The 16906-nt window shown below is 43.0% G+C and overlaps 1 protein-coding gene across 1 annotated transcript; it reads right to left on the reverse strand.

Annotated features, from left to right (window-relative positions):
- Window positions 1-10584: 10584 nt before the first annotated feature.
- Window positions 10585-12963, reverse strand: 3110040M04Rikl2 (RIKEN cDNA 3110040M04 gene like 2). The gene is made up of 3 exons (XM_087551750.1): window positions 12766-12963; window positions 12137-12316; window positions 10585-11880 (listed from the first exon to the last, which is right to left on the reverse strand). Exons 1-3 carry the CDS (start codon window positions 12881-12883, stop codon window positions 11291-11293), a joined length of 888 nt encoding a protein of 295 aa, XP_087407876.1. The 5' UTR covers window positions 12884-12963; the 3' UTR covers window positions 10585-11290.
- Window positions 12964-16906: the final 3943 nt, after the last annotated feature.

Below are 16906 nucleotides of genomic sequence, written 5' to 3' on the forward strand. Positions count from 1 at the left end.
AAAGTTTGTAACTGATCTCTTCCGATGTGGACTTTCTGTGGTTTAATTTTCTGTAGCTGTATCTTATATCCTAGATAATTGAGAGAATCTCCTCTTTGTATTTTTCAGAAACAGTTTGTAATACCCAACAAGTAAAATTCTTTTTATTTCTACAAATATTTTTCCTAAGGTATTTGTATCAGAATCAGCCAGCAGGATATCATTCATAGAATGATAAATTATAGATTGAGGAAACTTCATCAATTATTCCTAATGGCAGTTGTACAGAATACCCACACAAGGTGGGGCTGTTTAATCATTGCTGTGGGAAAGCCTTCCACTTATACCTTTGTGTGGGCTGTCTATGGCTAAATGTGGGCATAGTGAAAGCATATTTTCCTTATTCCTTCTCCTGCATGGGTTTTGAGAAGAAGTAGTCTTTTAAATCAAGTACTATAATAGGCCATGCCTTAGGTAACAGAGAATTAAAGGGATGGCAGGTCGTAAGGAACCCACAGGCTGAATTACCATATTGGTAGCTCTTAGATCAGTTAGAATCCTCCATTTTCCAGATGTTTTCTTAATGATAAATATAAAAGGGTTCCAAGGACTGGTGAAATCTTTTAAATGTTGGGCCTCCAGCTGTTCTTGGACCAGCTGTTGTAGGGCCCATAACTTTTCTTTATTTAAGGGCCATTCCTCTTCCCAATCAGGCTTTGTTAGTTAACCAATTTAATGGTAAGGCAGTTGGCACTGTATCAATAGTGACTCCATATAAATTTGGAGAGCCAGCATCGGCTGTGTCCTGTATGTCAATGAACAATCTGCATAGTCTGTAACTGTTTTTGCTAACATTTTTCAATATCATCATCAGAGCATCTATTTTATGAATTGTTTCTGAAGTTGAAGAAATGTTAATTTGTGTTTTCTGCTGTTATAATAGATCTCTTCCCCATAAATTCATGGCTATGTCTGTCACATATAGCCTTAATCTTTCTTTCTGACCTTCTGGTCCTATAAATTGAATCCATTTTAAACTTTGTTTTACCTGAGGTAATGTCTCAATCTATAAGAGTAGGGCTGATACTTTATGAAGTATCCAAGTTGGATTGTAAGAATTTTGTGGATTTACATATGCTCCAGTATCCACTAGGACTTCAATCTCAATTGCTTCTAACTGTAATTTCAATTTTGGTCTCTGATCATTCATAGCAGTTTGCCAAAAATACTTGTATGATGGTTTATATATGCTCAGCCCGGGGAGTGGCTCTATTAGTAAGTGTGGCCCTGTTGGAGTAGTTGTGTCACTGTGGGTGTGGACTTTAAGACCCTCATCCTAGCTGCCTGGAAGTCAGTATTCTACTAGCAGCCTTCAGATGAAGATTAGAATTCTCAGTTCTGCCTGCACCAGGCCTGGCCAGATGCTCCATCCTCCCATCTTCAAGATAATGGACTGAACCTCTGAACCTGTCAGCCTGTGCTAATTAAATGTTGTCCTTTATAAGACTTGCCTTGGTCATAGTGTCTGCTCACAGCAGTAAAACCCTAACTAAGACAACTTGATTCCTGGTACTTTTAAAATCTCTTGTTACTCCATTGGGGTAGTTAAGCTTAGAGCAGTGCTGCCTGTCATACCAGGCATTAAGTTTTCTAACTGCTTTCTAGAACAGTCTTTCCTGGACTGACAGGGACCTCTGGCCCATGGGACCCAAGCAAGGTCACTTAGACAGTCTCCTAATCACAAGGAATTTCCTCTTGTATTTCTAGATAAAGGTCAGGCATAAGCCCTGTGGCTGCACTTTCTATATCTTTTACAAATCCCAGGAAGATTTCTCCATGAATTATCATTTAGTGAAAAAATTGATCCTAGGAACTGTTTACCTACACTTCTTTAGAAAATTGCATGGTCTTCTACAACAAAAACCACCCAGGAACTCAGGGGCAGGGTCCTGCCCTCACTGAGAGCTGAAAAGAGTGCCTACACACCTGAGAGCAGAGCTCCCTGCTCCCAAATCCTGTGGGAGACAGAGCTGAACACCCAGAAGTGCGGACAATCTTGAGACCACAGGACAGACTGCCACTTCTGCCCACCTTTGCCCACACTCCTGGCCCAAGAGAAAACTGCATAGAGCCTCTGGACACAAGAATGTAGGAGCAATCAGCTGCTGGAACCTGTGGTCCAGGTCTGTGCCCAGAACTGAACTGAACCTGTCAAACAGCTCCCTGCACCCAAACCCATGGGGAGTGGGGAGGGAGAGCTGGACCCTCAGAAATGTGGACACTCTTGAGAAATCAGAAGAGACTACTCTCTGCCAACATTCCCGACCCATGAGGAAAATGCCTAGTACTATCTGTTCACCGCTGCACACAGGGACCTAGGAGCAGTCAGGAGCAGGACCCTTCCAGTCCCTGCCCTTGCGGGGTGTTGAAAGCCAGCCAGGAGTGAATACACACCAGAGAGCAGAACACTCTGTTCCCAGAACTGGCTGAAAGAAAACAGGAAAACAGGTCTATAGGAGTGCTGACACACAGGCCCACAGGAGGGTCAAACTGCCAACAGAAACAGCAAGACAAGCTAACAACAGAGACAACCTGATGGCAAGAGGCAAGCGCAGGAACCCAAGCAACAGAAACGAAGATTACTTGGCAACATCAGAGCCCAGTTCTCACACCAAAGCAAACACTGGATATCCAAACACACCGGAACAGGAAGATTTAGATTTAAAATCACATTTTATCATGATGATGGAGGACTTTAAGAAGGTCATAAATAACTCCCTTAAGCAAATACAGGACAACACACGTAAACAAGTAGAAGCGCTTAATGAGGAAACACAAAAATCTCTTAAAGAATTACAGGAAAACACAATCAAACAGGAGAAGGAATTGAAAAAAAACCATCCAGGACTTAAAAATGGAAATAGAAACAATAAAGAAAGCACAGGGGAGGCAACCCTGGAGATAGAAAAACCTAGGGAAGAGATCAGGAGTCATAGATGTGAGCATCACCAACAGAAAACAAGAGCTAGAAGAGAGAATGTCAGGGGCAGAAAATACCATAGAAAACATCGACACAGCCATCAAAGATAAAATAAAACAGAAAAAGCTCCTAGCTCAAAACATAGAGGAAATCCAGGACACAATGAGAAGATCAAACCTAAGGATAATAGGTATAGAAGAGAGTGAAGACTCCCAACTTAAAGGGCCAGAAGTATCTTCAACAAAATTATAGAAGAAAATTTCCCTAACCTAAAGAAAAAGATGCCCATAAACATACAAGAAGCTTACAGAACTCCAAATAGATTGGACCAGAAATGAAATTCCTCCAGTCACATAATAGTCAAAACATCAAATGCACAAAACAAGGAAAGAATATTAAAAGCAGTAAGGGAAAAAGGTAAAGTAACATATAAAGGCAGACCTATCAGAATTCTCTACCAGACTTCTCACCAGAGACTATGAAAGCCAGAAGATCCTGGACAAATGTCATACAGACCCTAAGAGAACACAAATGCTAGCCCAAGCTACTATATCCAGCAAAACTCTCAATTAACATTGAGGGAGAAAACAAGGTATTAAATGACAAAACCAAATTTACACAATATCTTTCTACAAATCCAGCCCGACAAAGGATAATAGATGGAAAAGCCCAATACAAGGAGGGAAACTACACCATAGAAAAAACAAGAAAGAAATCTCCTTGCAAAAAAAAACAAACAAACAAACAAAAAGAAGACAAACACACAAACATAATCCCACCTCTAAATACAAAAATAACAGAAAGCAACAATCACTATTCCTTAATATCATTCAACATCAATGGACTCAATTCCCCAATAAAAATACATAGATTAACAGACTGGATATGTAAGGAGGACCCAGCATTTTGCTGCATACAGGAAATATACCTCAGTGACAAAGACAGACACTACCTCAGACTAAAAGACTGGAAAACCATTTTCCAATCAAATGGTCCAAAGAAGCAAGCTGGAGTAGCTATTCTAATATCAAATAAAATCAACATTCAACCAAAAGTCATCAAAAAAGATAATATTCATCAAGATCATATTCATCAAAGGAAAAATCCAACAAGATGAACTCTCAATCCTAAATATCTATGCTCCAAATGCAAGGGCACCTATATTCATAAAAGAAACCTTACTAAATCACACATTATATCTCACACAATAATAGTAGATTTCAACACCCCACTCTCATCAATGGCCAGATCATGGAAACAGAAATTAAACAAAGACATAGAGAAACTAACAGAAGTTATCAACCAAATGGACTTAATGGCTATTTATAGAACATTCCATACTAAAACAAAAGGATATACGTTCTTCTCAGCACCTCGTGGAACCTTCTCCAAAACTGACCATAAAACAGGTCACAGAACAGGCCTCAACAGATACAGGAAGATAGAAATAATCCCATGCATCCTCTCAGATCACCATGGACTAAAGCTGGTCTTCAATAGCAGCAACAAGGAAAGAACACCCACATATACAGGCAGATAGATCAGTGGAATAGAACTGAAGAACTAGAAATGAACCCACACACCTATGTTTACTTGATCTTTGACAAAGGAGCCAAAACCATTCGATGGAAAAAGGAAAGCATTTTCAACAAACGGTGCTGGTTCAACTGGAGGTCAGCATGTAGAAGAATTCAAATCCATCCATTCTTATTACCCTGTACAAAGCTTAAGTCCAAGTGGATCAAGGACTTCCACATCAAACCAGATACACTCAAACTAACAGAACAACACTCTACTCAATGATAACTTGGTCAAGGAAGAAATAAAGAAATTAAAGACTTAGAATTTAATGAAAATGAAAGTACAACATACCCAAACTCATGGGACCCACTGAGAGCTGTGCTAAGAGGAAAACTCATAGCGCTGAGTGCCTGCAGAAAGAAGCAGGAGAGAGCATACATCAACATTTGACAGCACACCTAAAAGCTCTAGAACAAAAAGAAGCAAATACACCCAAGAGGAGTGGAGGGCAGGGAATAATCAAACTCAGGACTGAAATCAACCAAGCAGAAACAAAAAAGACTATACAAAGAATCAATAAAAGCAAGAGCTGTGTCTTTGGGAAAATCAACAAGATAGGTAAACCCTTAGCCAGATTAACCAGAGGGCACAGAGAGTGTGTCCAAATTAACAAAATCAGAAGTGAAAAGGGAGACATAACAACAGAATCTGAGGAAATTAAAAAAATCATCAGATCCTACCACAAAAGCCTATATTCAGCAAAACTGGAAAATCTGGAGGAAATGGACAATTTTCTAGACAAATACCAGGTGCCAAAGTTAAATCTGGAACAGATAAACCATCTAAACAACCCCATAACTCCTAAAGAAATAGAAGCAGTCATTAAAAGTCTCCCAACCAAAAAGAGCCCAGGACCAGATGGGTTTAGTGCAGAATTCTATCAGACCTTCATAGAAGACCTCACACCAGTACTGTCCAAACTACTGCACAAAATAGAAACAGAAGGGGCACTACCGAATTCCTTCTATTAAGCCACAATTACTCCTATACCAAAACCACACAAAGACCAACCAAGAAAGAGAACTTCAGACCAATTTCCCTTATGAATATCGTTGCAAAAATACTCAGTAAAAATCGTGCAAACCGAATCCAAGAACACATCAAAACAATCATCCATCATGATCACGTAGGCTTCATCACAGGCATACAGGGATGGTACAATATATGGAAATCCATCAACATAATCCACTATATAAACAAACTCAAAGATAAAAACCACATGATCATTTCACAGAAACTTAAGCATAAAAATGTATGTATTAGATGCTGAGAAAGCATTTGACAAAATTCAACACCCCTTCATGATAAAAGTCATGGAAAGAACAGGAATTCAAGGCCCATACCTAAACATAGTAAAAGCCATATACAGCAAAACAGTAGCTAACATTAAACTAAATGGAGAGAAACTTGAAGCAATCCCACTAAAATCAGGGACTAGAAAAGGCTGCCCACTCTCTCCCTACTTATTCAATATAGTTCTTGAAGTTCTAGCCAGAGCAATCAGACAACAAAAGGAGGTCAAAGCGATACAAATTGGAAAGGAAGAAGTCAAAATATCACTATTTGCAGATGATATGATAGTATATTTAAGTGACCCCAAAAGTTCCACCAGAGAACTACTAAGCCTGATAAACAACTTCAGCAAAGTGACTGGGTATAAAATTAACACAAACAAATCAGTAACCTTCCTCTACTCAAAGAATTAACAGGCTGAGAAAGAAATTAAGTTAACTACATCCTTCATAATAGTCTCAAATAATATAAAATACCTCAGTGTGACTTTAACCAAGCAAGTGAAAGATCTATATGATAAGAACTTCAAGTCCCTGAAGAAAGAAATTGAAGAAGATCTCAGAAGATGGAAAGATTTCCCATGCTCATAGATTGACAGGATTAATATAGTAAAAATGGCCATTTCACCAAAAGCAACCTAGAGATTCAAGGCAATCTGCATCAAAATTCTAATTCAATTCTTCATAGAGTTAGAAAGAACAATTTGCAAATTCATTTGGAATAACAAAAAGCCCAGGATAGCTAAAACTAATCTCAACAATAAAAGAACTGCTGGGGGAAACACCATCCCTGACTTCAAGCAGTATTACAGAGCAATAGTGATAAAAACTGTATGGTATTGGTACAGAGACAGGCAGATAGATCAGTGGAATAGAATTGAAGACCCAGAAATGAACCCACACACCTGTGTTTACTTGATCATTGACAAAGGAGCTAAAACCATCCAATGGAAAAAAGATAGCATTTTCAACAAATGGTGCTAATTGCCTGTAGATCAGCATGTAGAAGAAGCAAATCAATTCATTCTTATCACTCTGTACAAAACTTAAGTCCAAGTGGATCAAGGACCTCCACATCAAACCAGATACACTCAAACTAATAGAAGAGAAAATGGGGAAAGAGTGTCGAACACATGGGCACTGGGGAAAATTTCCTGAACAAAACACCAATGGCTTATGCTCTAAGATCAAGAATCAACAAATGGGGCCTCATAAAACTGCAAAGTTTCTGTAAGGCAAAGGACACTGTCATTGGGACAAAATGACAACCAACAGATTGGGAAAAGATCTTTACCAATCCTACATCGGATAGAGGGCTAATATCCAAAATACACAAAGAACTCAAGAAGTTAAACTCCAGAGAACCAAATAACCCTATTAAAAATGGGGTATAGAACTAATCAAAGAATTCACAGTGAAGGAATATCAAATGGCTGAGAAGTACCTAAAGAAAACTTCAATATCCTTAGTCATCAGGGAAATGCAAATCAAAACAACCCTGAGATTCCACCTCACACCAGTGAGAATGGCTAAGATCAAAAACTCAGGTGACAGCAGATGCTGGCGAGGATGTGGAGAAAGAGGAACACTCCTCCATTGTTGGTGGGATTGCAGACTGGTACAACCATTCTGGAAATCAGTCTGGAGGCTCCTCAGAAAATTGGACATTGAACTGCCTGAGGATCCAGCTATACCTCTCTTGGGCATATACCCAAAAGATGCTCCAACATACAACAAAGACACGTGCTCCACTATGTTCGTAGCAGCCTTATTTATAATAGCCAGAAGCTGGAAAGAACCCAGATGCCCTTCAAAAGAGGAATAGATACAGAAAATGTGGTACATCTACACAATGGAGCTATCAACAACAATGACTTCATGAAATTCATAGGCAAATGGAATGAACTAGAAAATATCCTGATTGAGGTAATCCAATCACAGAAAAACACTCATTCACTGATAAGTGGATAGCCCAAAAGCTCAAATTACCCTAGATGCAATCCACAGACCACATGAAATTCAAGAAGAAGGATGACCAAAATGCAGATGCTTCACTCCTTCTTAAAAAGGGGAACAAAAATATCCATAGGAGGGGATAGGGGGGCAAAGTTTAGAGCAGACACTGAAGTATCGGCCATTCAGAGCCTGCCCCACATGTGGGCCAGATATACAGCCACAAAAACTAAATAAGATTGATGAAGCAAGCTAAGAAGGGCATGCTGACAGGAACTGGATATAGATTTCTCCTGAGAGACCCAGCCAGAACATGTAAAATACAGAAGTGAAAGCTAGCAGCAAACCACTGAACTGAGAATGGACCCCTGCTGGAGGAATTAGAGAAAGGACTGAAAGAGCTGAAGGGGCTTGCAACCCCATATGAACAACAATGCCAACCAACCAGAGTGCCTAGGGACTAAACCACTACCCAAAGACTATACATGGACTGACCCGTGGCTCTAACTACATATGTAGCAAAGGATAGCCTTGCTGGGCACCAATGAAAGGAGAAGCCCTTGGTCCTGCTAAGGTTGGACCACCAGTGTAGGGGATTGTGCGGGGGAGCGGGGAGGTGGTAACGGGGAGGATGGGGAGGGGACAGGAGGGGTTGGGGGCTTATGGACAGGAAACTGGGAAAGGGAATAACATTTGAAATGTAAATAAGAAATACCCAATTGAAAAAAAAAAAGGTATTTGGAGCTCTCGTACCTATAGCAATTGCCTGTCGAATCATAGCACTAGTGAAAGCACAGGACCCGAAGCAGCAGTAGACTTATCATCATAATGGTGCAGACCTGGCCTTCAAAGGTGCAATAGCCTTGTTGAATGCAGCGTGAGCACTCTCAAAGCTAAAGACACAGTTAATCTCACTCTTGCATCAGGGTCCGTTATTGCTCTGTCTAAAACTGGAGTTACTCTTTGTAAAAAACGAGTTAAAAGGAAATCTATTTCAGACCTAGGGTGTCTTGGCAAATGATTCAGACCAACTTCTCTGTCGTTCAAATTTGTCCCAAGCACGTAAAGCTATTTAATGACATTGTTCTAAAGTGGCATCATCAAACAGGATCTGTATTCTCAACTCGGAATAATCGCCTTCGCTTAGCAACTGATCCTTGAAAATATTAATAACGTGTGCACTCTTAAAGTTGGACTGTGTTGCAGTAAAATTAAAGAGGAGTTTTCTTTTATCCCGCATAGAGCTGTCACCATAGGGCCACATGGCATCTGTTGGATATTTTCATCTCAGTCAACAAAGCGTCTCACCCACTAAGTTCCATCCCATATCACACTGCTGATGACTATTCTCTGAGCCTGCCAACAATCTCTCTACTCAATCTGGCTCCCAAGGCAGGTTGCTACCATGCCAGACATACACATCCTAATTCTGTGATGGCCCAGTGTGTCCAACTACCACACACTCTCTTGAACTCAGTTAAATCGCCACAGGAAAGAACGTACAACACAATAACGTCTGATCCAATTGATAGGATATAATTGCCCACCTAGATAAGATACAGTTGGTCATCTAGATACACAAAATCATGTACACATCCATCCCTTAAGAATATTCATAACAACTTGTAAGTGTGCAGAGAGGAATCTTAACATCTGCCTCCATGTTCTCTTAGCTGCTCTCTCTCCCTCCTTTTGCTCCAGTCTCCTCCTCCTCTAAAGCTTTTCTCCCACCCATCCTTCCTTCTCATCCAGTGACAGGCCTTGTTCTATCCTGTACCTGCCTTCACCTGCATAATGACATCTACCTACAGGACTGAAAGTCTTTCTGCACTAGGATATATAACTATAAATCTATGGAGTCCAGGGAGTCATTTAAGTATGGTGGTCTGAGTAAAAGTGACCCCTTTAGGTTCATATCTTTGAATAGCACTACTTGAGAAGGACGAGGTGGCCTTGGAGTCTTAGAGTTGATGAGGCTATGCTAGTGGAACTGTGGTGGGTAGAGCCAGTTGCTGGGTTTTGTGGTTTCAAAACCCCAAGCCAAACAGATCCAGGGACTCTGTCTCACTGTTCCCTGTGGGACCCGGATATTGAATGCTCAGGTACTTATCCAGAACCACATCACTGTGTGCCAACATGCTTCCCGCCCTGATGACATTGAACTAAACTTCTCAAAGTGTAAGCAAGCTGCAGTTAGATGCTTTCTGGTACAAAAGCTGACCTGGTCATGGTTCTCTTCACAGCAGTAGAACTCTGAGACACTGCCTGAGAAAAGGAGGGAAGGAAGAAAGCAAGGAAAGAAGGAAAGAGGGCAGGAAGGAAGGGAAGGAGGAAGGAAGGAAGAGTGGTAGGTCCAGTGGATCAGGTTTGTTGGCATGGGACTTTAATTTCAGCAATCGTTAGTCCAGAGGAAACAGGTGTGTGTCTGACAAGAAGCCAGTCTGGCCTACAGAGAAAGTTCAAGGACAACCAGAGCTACCTACTGAGACCCAGTCTCAAACTAACAAAATGTCTGCAGAGCCTCATTACCGAAGATCAGTCTGCAGAACAGGATGGAGGAATGAAAGATACGACTCTCAGAACTTCTGCAATGATCTCTGTCTACAAATCATTCGTCCCTTAAACACACACACACACACACACACACAGACACACACACACACACACACACACACACGATCACACAAGAAATAAGGAAGGAAACAAATAGACTATGATCCTCTTCTAACTAATCCACACAGGCAAATAGTATACACAGTCTTTGATAGTTTCTGGAGAGATGATTTGACAGCACAAGATTGACATGTAGACAAATTAAATCTTTATTAAAATAGTGAAACATGATGAAGCATTACAAGACAGGATGCAACCAAAAGAGAAAGTAAAAATGGATAACACTCTTAACAGGTCATAGATTTCGAGTCCTGAATGGCTTGACTGTGTCAGAGAGTAAGTCTACTGAACAGCTGTGTTCTAAGGTCACCAACACGCCGGTCTAGCTTGCTATCCTGAGGTAAGGTTTGGAATCCAGGCGGTGCCTCAGGGCTCAGCAGAGAGAAAGAATGTCAGTTCAAACTGAGGAAAAGGAGCCCAGCCTTCCCAGTGCCTAGAGAGGGTTGTACAGCTGGGGCTCTGGGTAACTAGCATGGACAAGGCCTGGAGCTTGATCCCAGGAACACCAAGTCAATGCTTCGCGGAGACCCGTGCCTTATGTGGCAGTTCAAAACTAAGTTGGCATACGGGACTCTGTCCAAAGGGGGACGAGAGTGTCTGTAAGATAATCAGGCTCCCTTTGCTGATTGAATCTAAAAGTCGGTCGTTTATCAAATGATACACAGCTCCTAAAGGGCAGGTGGAAGGGTTCCGGTTCAGTGAAAGCTTTTAAAGGTCCAAGTTCCCCAGTGAATCTTCTCAAGTTTTCTTCATAGTCATGCTATGTGTCCTTGATTGGAGAAATGCCAGGGTCTGTGGTTGAGTCCTTTGGGAGTAGGGGATGGTTTGGTGCTCACTGGGGACTCAAGGCGTGCTGGTCTCTCTGGCCTGCTCTGCTCGGGCCTAGAATCCGTGCATCCACGGAAGGATTGGGAGATGTGGAGTCGCCTGGTCTCTGTGCCACTTGCCTGGCCTGGGTACTTGGGAGAGGACAGGAGGTGGGCACTGGTGTAGGATCAGCAGTAAAGGAATCGCCTTGGGGCCAGGTGTATCTAGGCAGGCTGGCCTGTGCAGCCAAGATGGAATTGACTGTGTGAAGCGCCCAGTGCAGGGCGGCTCCCGCGTGAGACAGTTGCCACATGAGCCAGGCTCGTTGCGAGACAGTAGGCTCGGCGCTGCTCGAAGGCCCACGCAGGAAGGCACCTCCGGGGGTTTGCAGGTCGTCCAGAGCCACCTGCAAGGCACCCATGTTGGTGAAGACTCTGGACATCAGCAGGGAGAACGTCGGGAATGACCGGGCTTCCGGAGAAGGGTGTCTGCGCCTCTTGGCTGAGTTGTATGGGGCACCAGAGCTGTCTCCAGAGGGCCTGCGCTTCAGAATCCTCACAGGAGATCTTAGCTGGGGCCTTCGGTCCTTTACATGCAGTTTTGTGTGTGAGGAATCTGTGGGGGAGACAAGGGGCGTCACTCAGAGTGCACACTGATTTCACTCAGCAGCCTCCCCTACCCTAACTTACTTCTCACAGGATCTCTTCACATCCTGTGGAAACGCAGACCACTTCCACCACACCCTCCCCACAGCTCTTTAGGACAGAAGCCCCATCTGAGCAGTTGCCACCAGCTGTGTCCTCTGCAGGGTTTGCTTAACTCACAGGGCATTTGGGCCCCTGAGCCCAGCTCCTTCCAAGTCCAGACCTACCTCTTCTGTGGGTGGAGCCAGGTTGGCCCCTTCCTCTCTCTCCGGAGGGAGATGGTCTGGCCCTCCTCTTCTCTTCCAGCTTGTCACTTCTCTTATGGAGTCCGCAGGAGGAGACAGCCCAGCTTTGCCCAGATCGCTTCTGACTGGGGACCTTAGCCTCCCGACTTGGACAGGTGTTCTCTGTGGGGACAAGAGGTGATTGGTGGCAGGTCCCCAACCTTTCTCAGGAAAGCCTGAGATCAGGCACCACAAGGCCAAGCTGCTAGCATGCCTTAAAGTCCCATACGGTCTCCCACTATTTTTCTATTCCCCATTATCTCTTTGGTCAAGGCCTACACATGGTTGGGATGTTCCCGAGCTACCTCAGCAAACACTCCAAAATACAGTCTCACGGACACTCGGCTGACACAGCCATTGGTAAAAACCTCTGTCTCTGTCTCTGTCTCTGTCTCTGTCTCTGTCTCTGTCTGTCTCTCTCTTTTTCTGATACACACACACACACACACACACACACACACACACACACACACTTGTTTTCAATTATGCGGGGAGAGCACGGAGAATGTAGCCGGCCGCCATCCTCACCTTCCCCAAGCCCACCAGTAGTTCAAAGACTGAAACCCTCCTACCTTTGCCCTTGGGAGAGGACTTGGAACTCCTGCCGTTGTTCCCACGTTCAGAGAGCTGTTTCTCTTCTTCCTTCTGGTCTAGGGGCTGCTTTCTCTTGGAAGGAGATGGGATGGGCATCTCTAAATTCACAGGTCCTGGCTTCTCCACTTTTGTCTCACTCCTGTCTGCCTCCTTCTTTGGCTGGAGCTCACAGGCAAATGGTCCTGATAGCAGAGTTGATTGGCTTTAAATAGTCCTGAAAACTCCACCCCCTGGCAGAGCTGTAGCAGGAGCTTTTGCCACGCCCTGACAGGCCACACCCTGGAAAAGGGCGGGGCGGCTAGATTCAATCTAACTCAAGGAATATTCTTTCTTGATGCTGATCTCTCTTTCTACTAAATTGGGAGGGTTTGAAGCTAAAGATCACATTTAACTTTGTTCTCTACTGTGTATTATGAACATTACACGGAACTGTAATTTGCCATAGTGTTTCTCTCTCCCCTCTCCTTACTTCTCATTGTCTATGTGGGTACAGGTGTGGGTGGGTGGGTTCTTGCGTGCATGTGCTTGCGTGTCCTTGTGTGTGGCCCTACTACCTCCTGCTCAGTGTGTGTTTACATGCATATGGGGTGTGTGTGTGTGTGTGTGTGTGTGTGTGTGTGTGTGTGTATCTATACATCTCTCAGTCTCCAGGACCCCTGCTGAGTTTCCCCTGGAGTTTTGGCAATGCCGACTGACAGCACTGCCATTTCCCATAGTGTCTTTGGCCTTGTAAACAGTGTGGAGACTATCTGTGATCAACTATGGGGACTCTAAGTGTTACATTCAATGCATTTCTGTGTTTGGATATAGCTACAAGCTCAAGGGTGCTAGGGAGTGGAAGGTTTGAGTAAGAATAGCCCTTGGAGGCTCATAGATTTGAATGCCTAGTCATCAGGGAACAGCACTGTTTGAGAAGGATGTAGGAGGTGATCTTACAGTGGCCTTAGAGTAGGTGTGGCTATGCTAGTGGAAATGTGGTGGGCGGAGCCATTTGGGTTTTGTGGTTTCAAAGTCCCAAGGCAGACAGATCCAGGGATTCTTTCTCACTGCTCCTGGGGGATCCAGATATAGAATACTCAACTATTTATCCAGTACCATGTCAGTCTGCTATACTCATGCCAGAGACTACAGACTGGCCTGTGTATGCTCCTGTTTGATAGCTCAGTCTTTCAGAGTTCCCTAGGGCCTGGGTTGGTTGATACTGCTGGTCTACCTTTGGGTCTTGATCTCCCTTTCAGCTTCTTCAATCCTTCCCCTAATTCAATCCTAGGATTCCACAACTTCAGTCCATTGTTTAAGTATCTGCCTCTCTCAGGCAGCTTCTGCTAGGGCCTCTCAGAGGACAGCCATGCCAGACTCTTGTCTTGAAGCACATCACAGCATCAGTAATAGTATCAGGCCTTGGTGCCTCCCCCATTAGATGGATCACAAGTTGGGCCAGTCGTTGGCTCCTGTGGACTTCCATTCCTTCCGTAGCTTCTCCATTTTTGTCCCTGCAGGTCTTTTAGAGAGGAACAATTCTGGGTCAGAAATTTTGACTGTGGGTTAGTGACACTGTCCCTCCACTTGAGACCCTGCTTATCTACTAAAGGTGGACTCTTCGAGATCCTTCTCCCCAAGGTTGGGCTTTTTGGCTAGGGTCACCCCCAATGAGTCTCGAAAGTTCCTACCTCTCAGGTCTCTGGTAATTTCTAGAGGGTTCCCTCCATCTGCCTCCCCCTGAGGTTGCTTATTTCCATTCATTCTCTCAGCCCTCTGGGCTTCTCCCCACCCCACCCCCGCCCTCTGCCCTTATCTGATCCTGTTCCCCTTTTCCTTTCCTCCTCCCCTACCCAGAACCCTCCCTTCCTCTGCCTCCCATGATTATTTTCTTCCCCTTCTAAGAAGGACTGAAGCCTTCTCACTTGGGCCTTTCTGCTTGTTACACTTCTGTCTTTAGGTTGTATCCTGGGTATTCTGTACTTTTTGGCTAATATCCACTTATCAGTGAGTGCATGCCATGCATGTCCTTTTGGGTCTGAGTTACCTCAGTCAGGATATTTTCTAGTTCCATCCATTTGCCTAAAAAATGCATGATGTCCTTATTTTAATAGCTGAATAGTACTCCATTGTGTAAATAAACCACATTTTCTGTATCCATTCCTCAGTTGAGGGACATCTGGGTTGTTTTGAGCTTCTGGCTATCACAAATAAGGATGCTATGAACATAGTAGAACATATGTCTTTGTTGTATGTTGGAGCATCTTTTGAGTATATGCCCAGGAGTGGAATAGCTGGGCATTCAGGTACAGCTATTTCCAGTTTTCTGAGGTACCGCCAGACTGATTTCCAGAGTTGTATCAATTTGCAATCCCACTATCAATGAAAGAGTGTTCCTCTTTCTCCACATTCTCGCCAGCATCTGCTGTCACTTGAGTTTTGATCTTAGCCATTCTGACTGATGTGAGGTGGAATCTCAGGGTAATATTGATTTTTTTTTATTTTTATTTATATGAGTACACTGTCGCTGTCTTCAGCTACTCCAGAAGAGGACACCAGATCTCATTACAGATGGTTGTGAGCCACCATGTGGTCGCTAGGAATTGAATTCAGGACCTCTGGAAGAGCAGCTGGTGCTCTTAACCACTGAGCCATCTCTCCAGCCCCTACATTTTGATTTTTATTTCTCTGACTAAGGACTTTGAACATTTCTTGACCATTTCTTATTCTTCTGTTGTAAATTCTTATTAGCTCTGTACCCAATATTTTAATTGGGTTGTTTGGTCTTTTGGAGGTTAGCTTCTTGAGTTCTTCACATATTTTGGATATTAACCCTCTATCAGATATGGGATTAGTGAATATTTTTCCCAATCTGTCAGTTGCTGGATTTGTCCTATTGACTATGTTCTTTGTCTTTCAGAAGCTTTTCAGTTTCATGAGGCCAATTTGTCTATTGTTGATCTCAGAGCATAAGCCATTGCAGTTCTGTTCAGAAAATTCCCTGTGCCAATGATTTGAGGCTCTTTCCCACTTTCTCTACTATTAGATTCAGTGTATCTGGTTTTATGTTAAGGTCCTTGATCCACTTGGGCTTGAGCTTCGTGCAAGGTGATAAATATGGTCTATTTTCATTCCCCTACACACAGACCACCAGTTAGACCAGCAACATTTATTGAAGATGCTTTCTTTTTTCTACTTATGTTTTTGGCTTCTTTGTCAAATATGAAGTTTCTTTAAGTGTGTGGGTTTCCTTCTGGGTCTTAAGTTCTATTCCACTGATCTACCTGCCTATCTCTGTACCAATACCATACAGCTTCTATTACTATTGCTTTGTAGTACAGTTTAAGGTCAGGGATAGTGTCTCCCCCAGTTCTTTTATTGTTGAGGATAGTTTGCTATCCTGGGTTTTTCTTTTTCTATCTAAAGTTGAGCATTCCTCTTTCTATGTCTATGAAGAATTGAGTTGGAATTTTGATGGGGATTGCATTGAATCTGTAGATTGCTTTTGGTAAATGGCCATTTTCACTATATTAATCTTGCCAATCCACAAGCATAGGAGATGTTTCCATCTTCTGAGATTTTATTTAATTTCTTCTTTTTTCAGATATTTGAAGCTCTTGTCATACAGATCTTTCACTTGATTGGTAAGAGTTATGTCAACGAGGGTGCAGAGGGTACCTGGAAGAGAATGGGGACAAGAGAAGTGAAGAAGGACACCAAGACAAGAGTCTGATCAAACTGACAATTTTATTTTTTCCCAAGGCTGAATTTATACCATAACAGGGGTAACAAAGGGAGGGGGGGAAGTATGAAACATTTACTCAGGCCAAGGACACAGTATTCATGTGGTCAGCTGATAACAACAGGATGTCGGTTTTTCAGAAAGGTTACAGGTTGGGCACCTTGATGTCAGATGTATCATTATTCATCCTGACCACCAGATTTGTATTAGTCTTCTGCAGCTGGCGGGGGATTTTCCATGAACCTAGTCATACTTAACTCAAACCATAATATTAACATCAATAATGGAGGGTTTCAAGGGCATCACTCCCAACATCTCTCCCTTCCTTATACTCAAATGAAAAGGTGACCAAATGGCCCTGCTGTCCTGGAATGAGCCCCCGGGAACTGCGTCTGTCT

This window comes from Rattus norvegicus, chromosome 5, assembly GCF_021556685.1.
Source record: "Rattus norvegicus strain SHRSP/BbbUtx chromosome 5, alternate assembly SHRSP_T2T, whole genome shotgun sequence".
In the NCBI taxonomy this organism is placed as follows: Eukaryota; Metazoa; Chordata; class Mammalia; order Rodentia; family Muridae; genus Rattus; species Rattus norvegicus.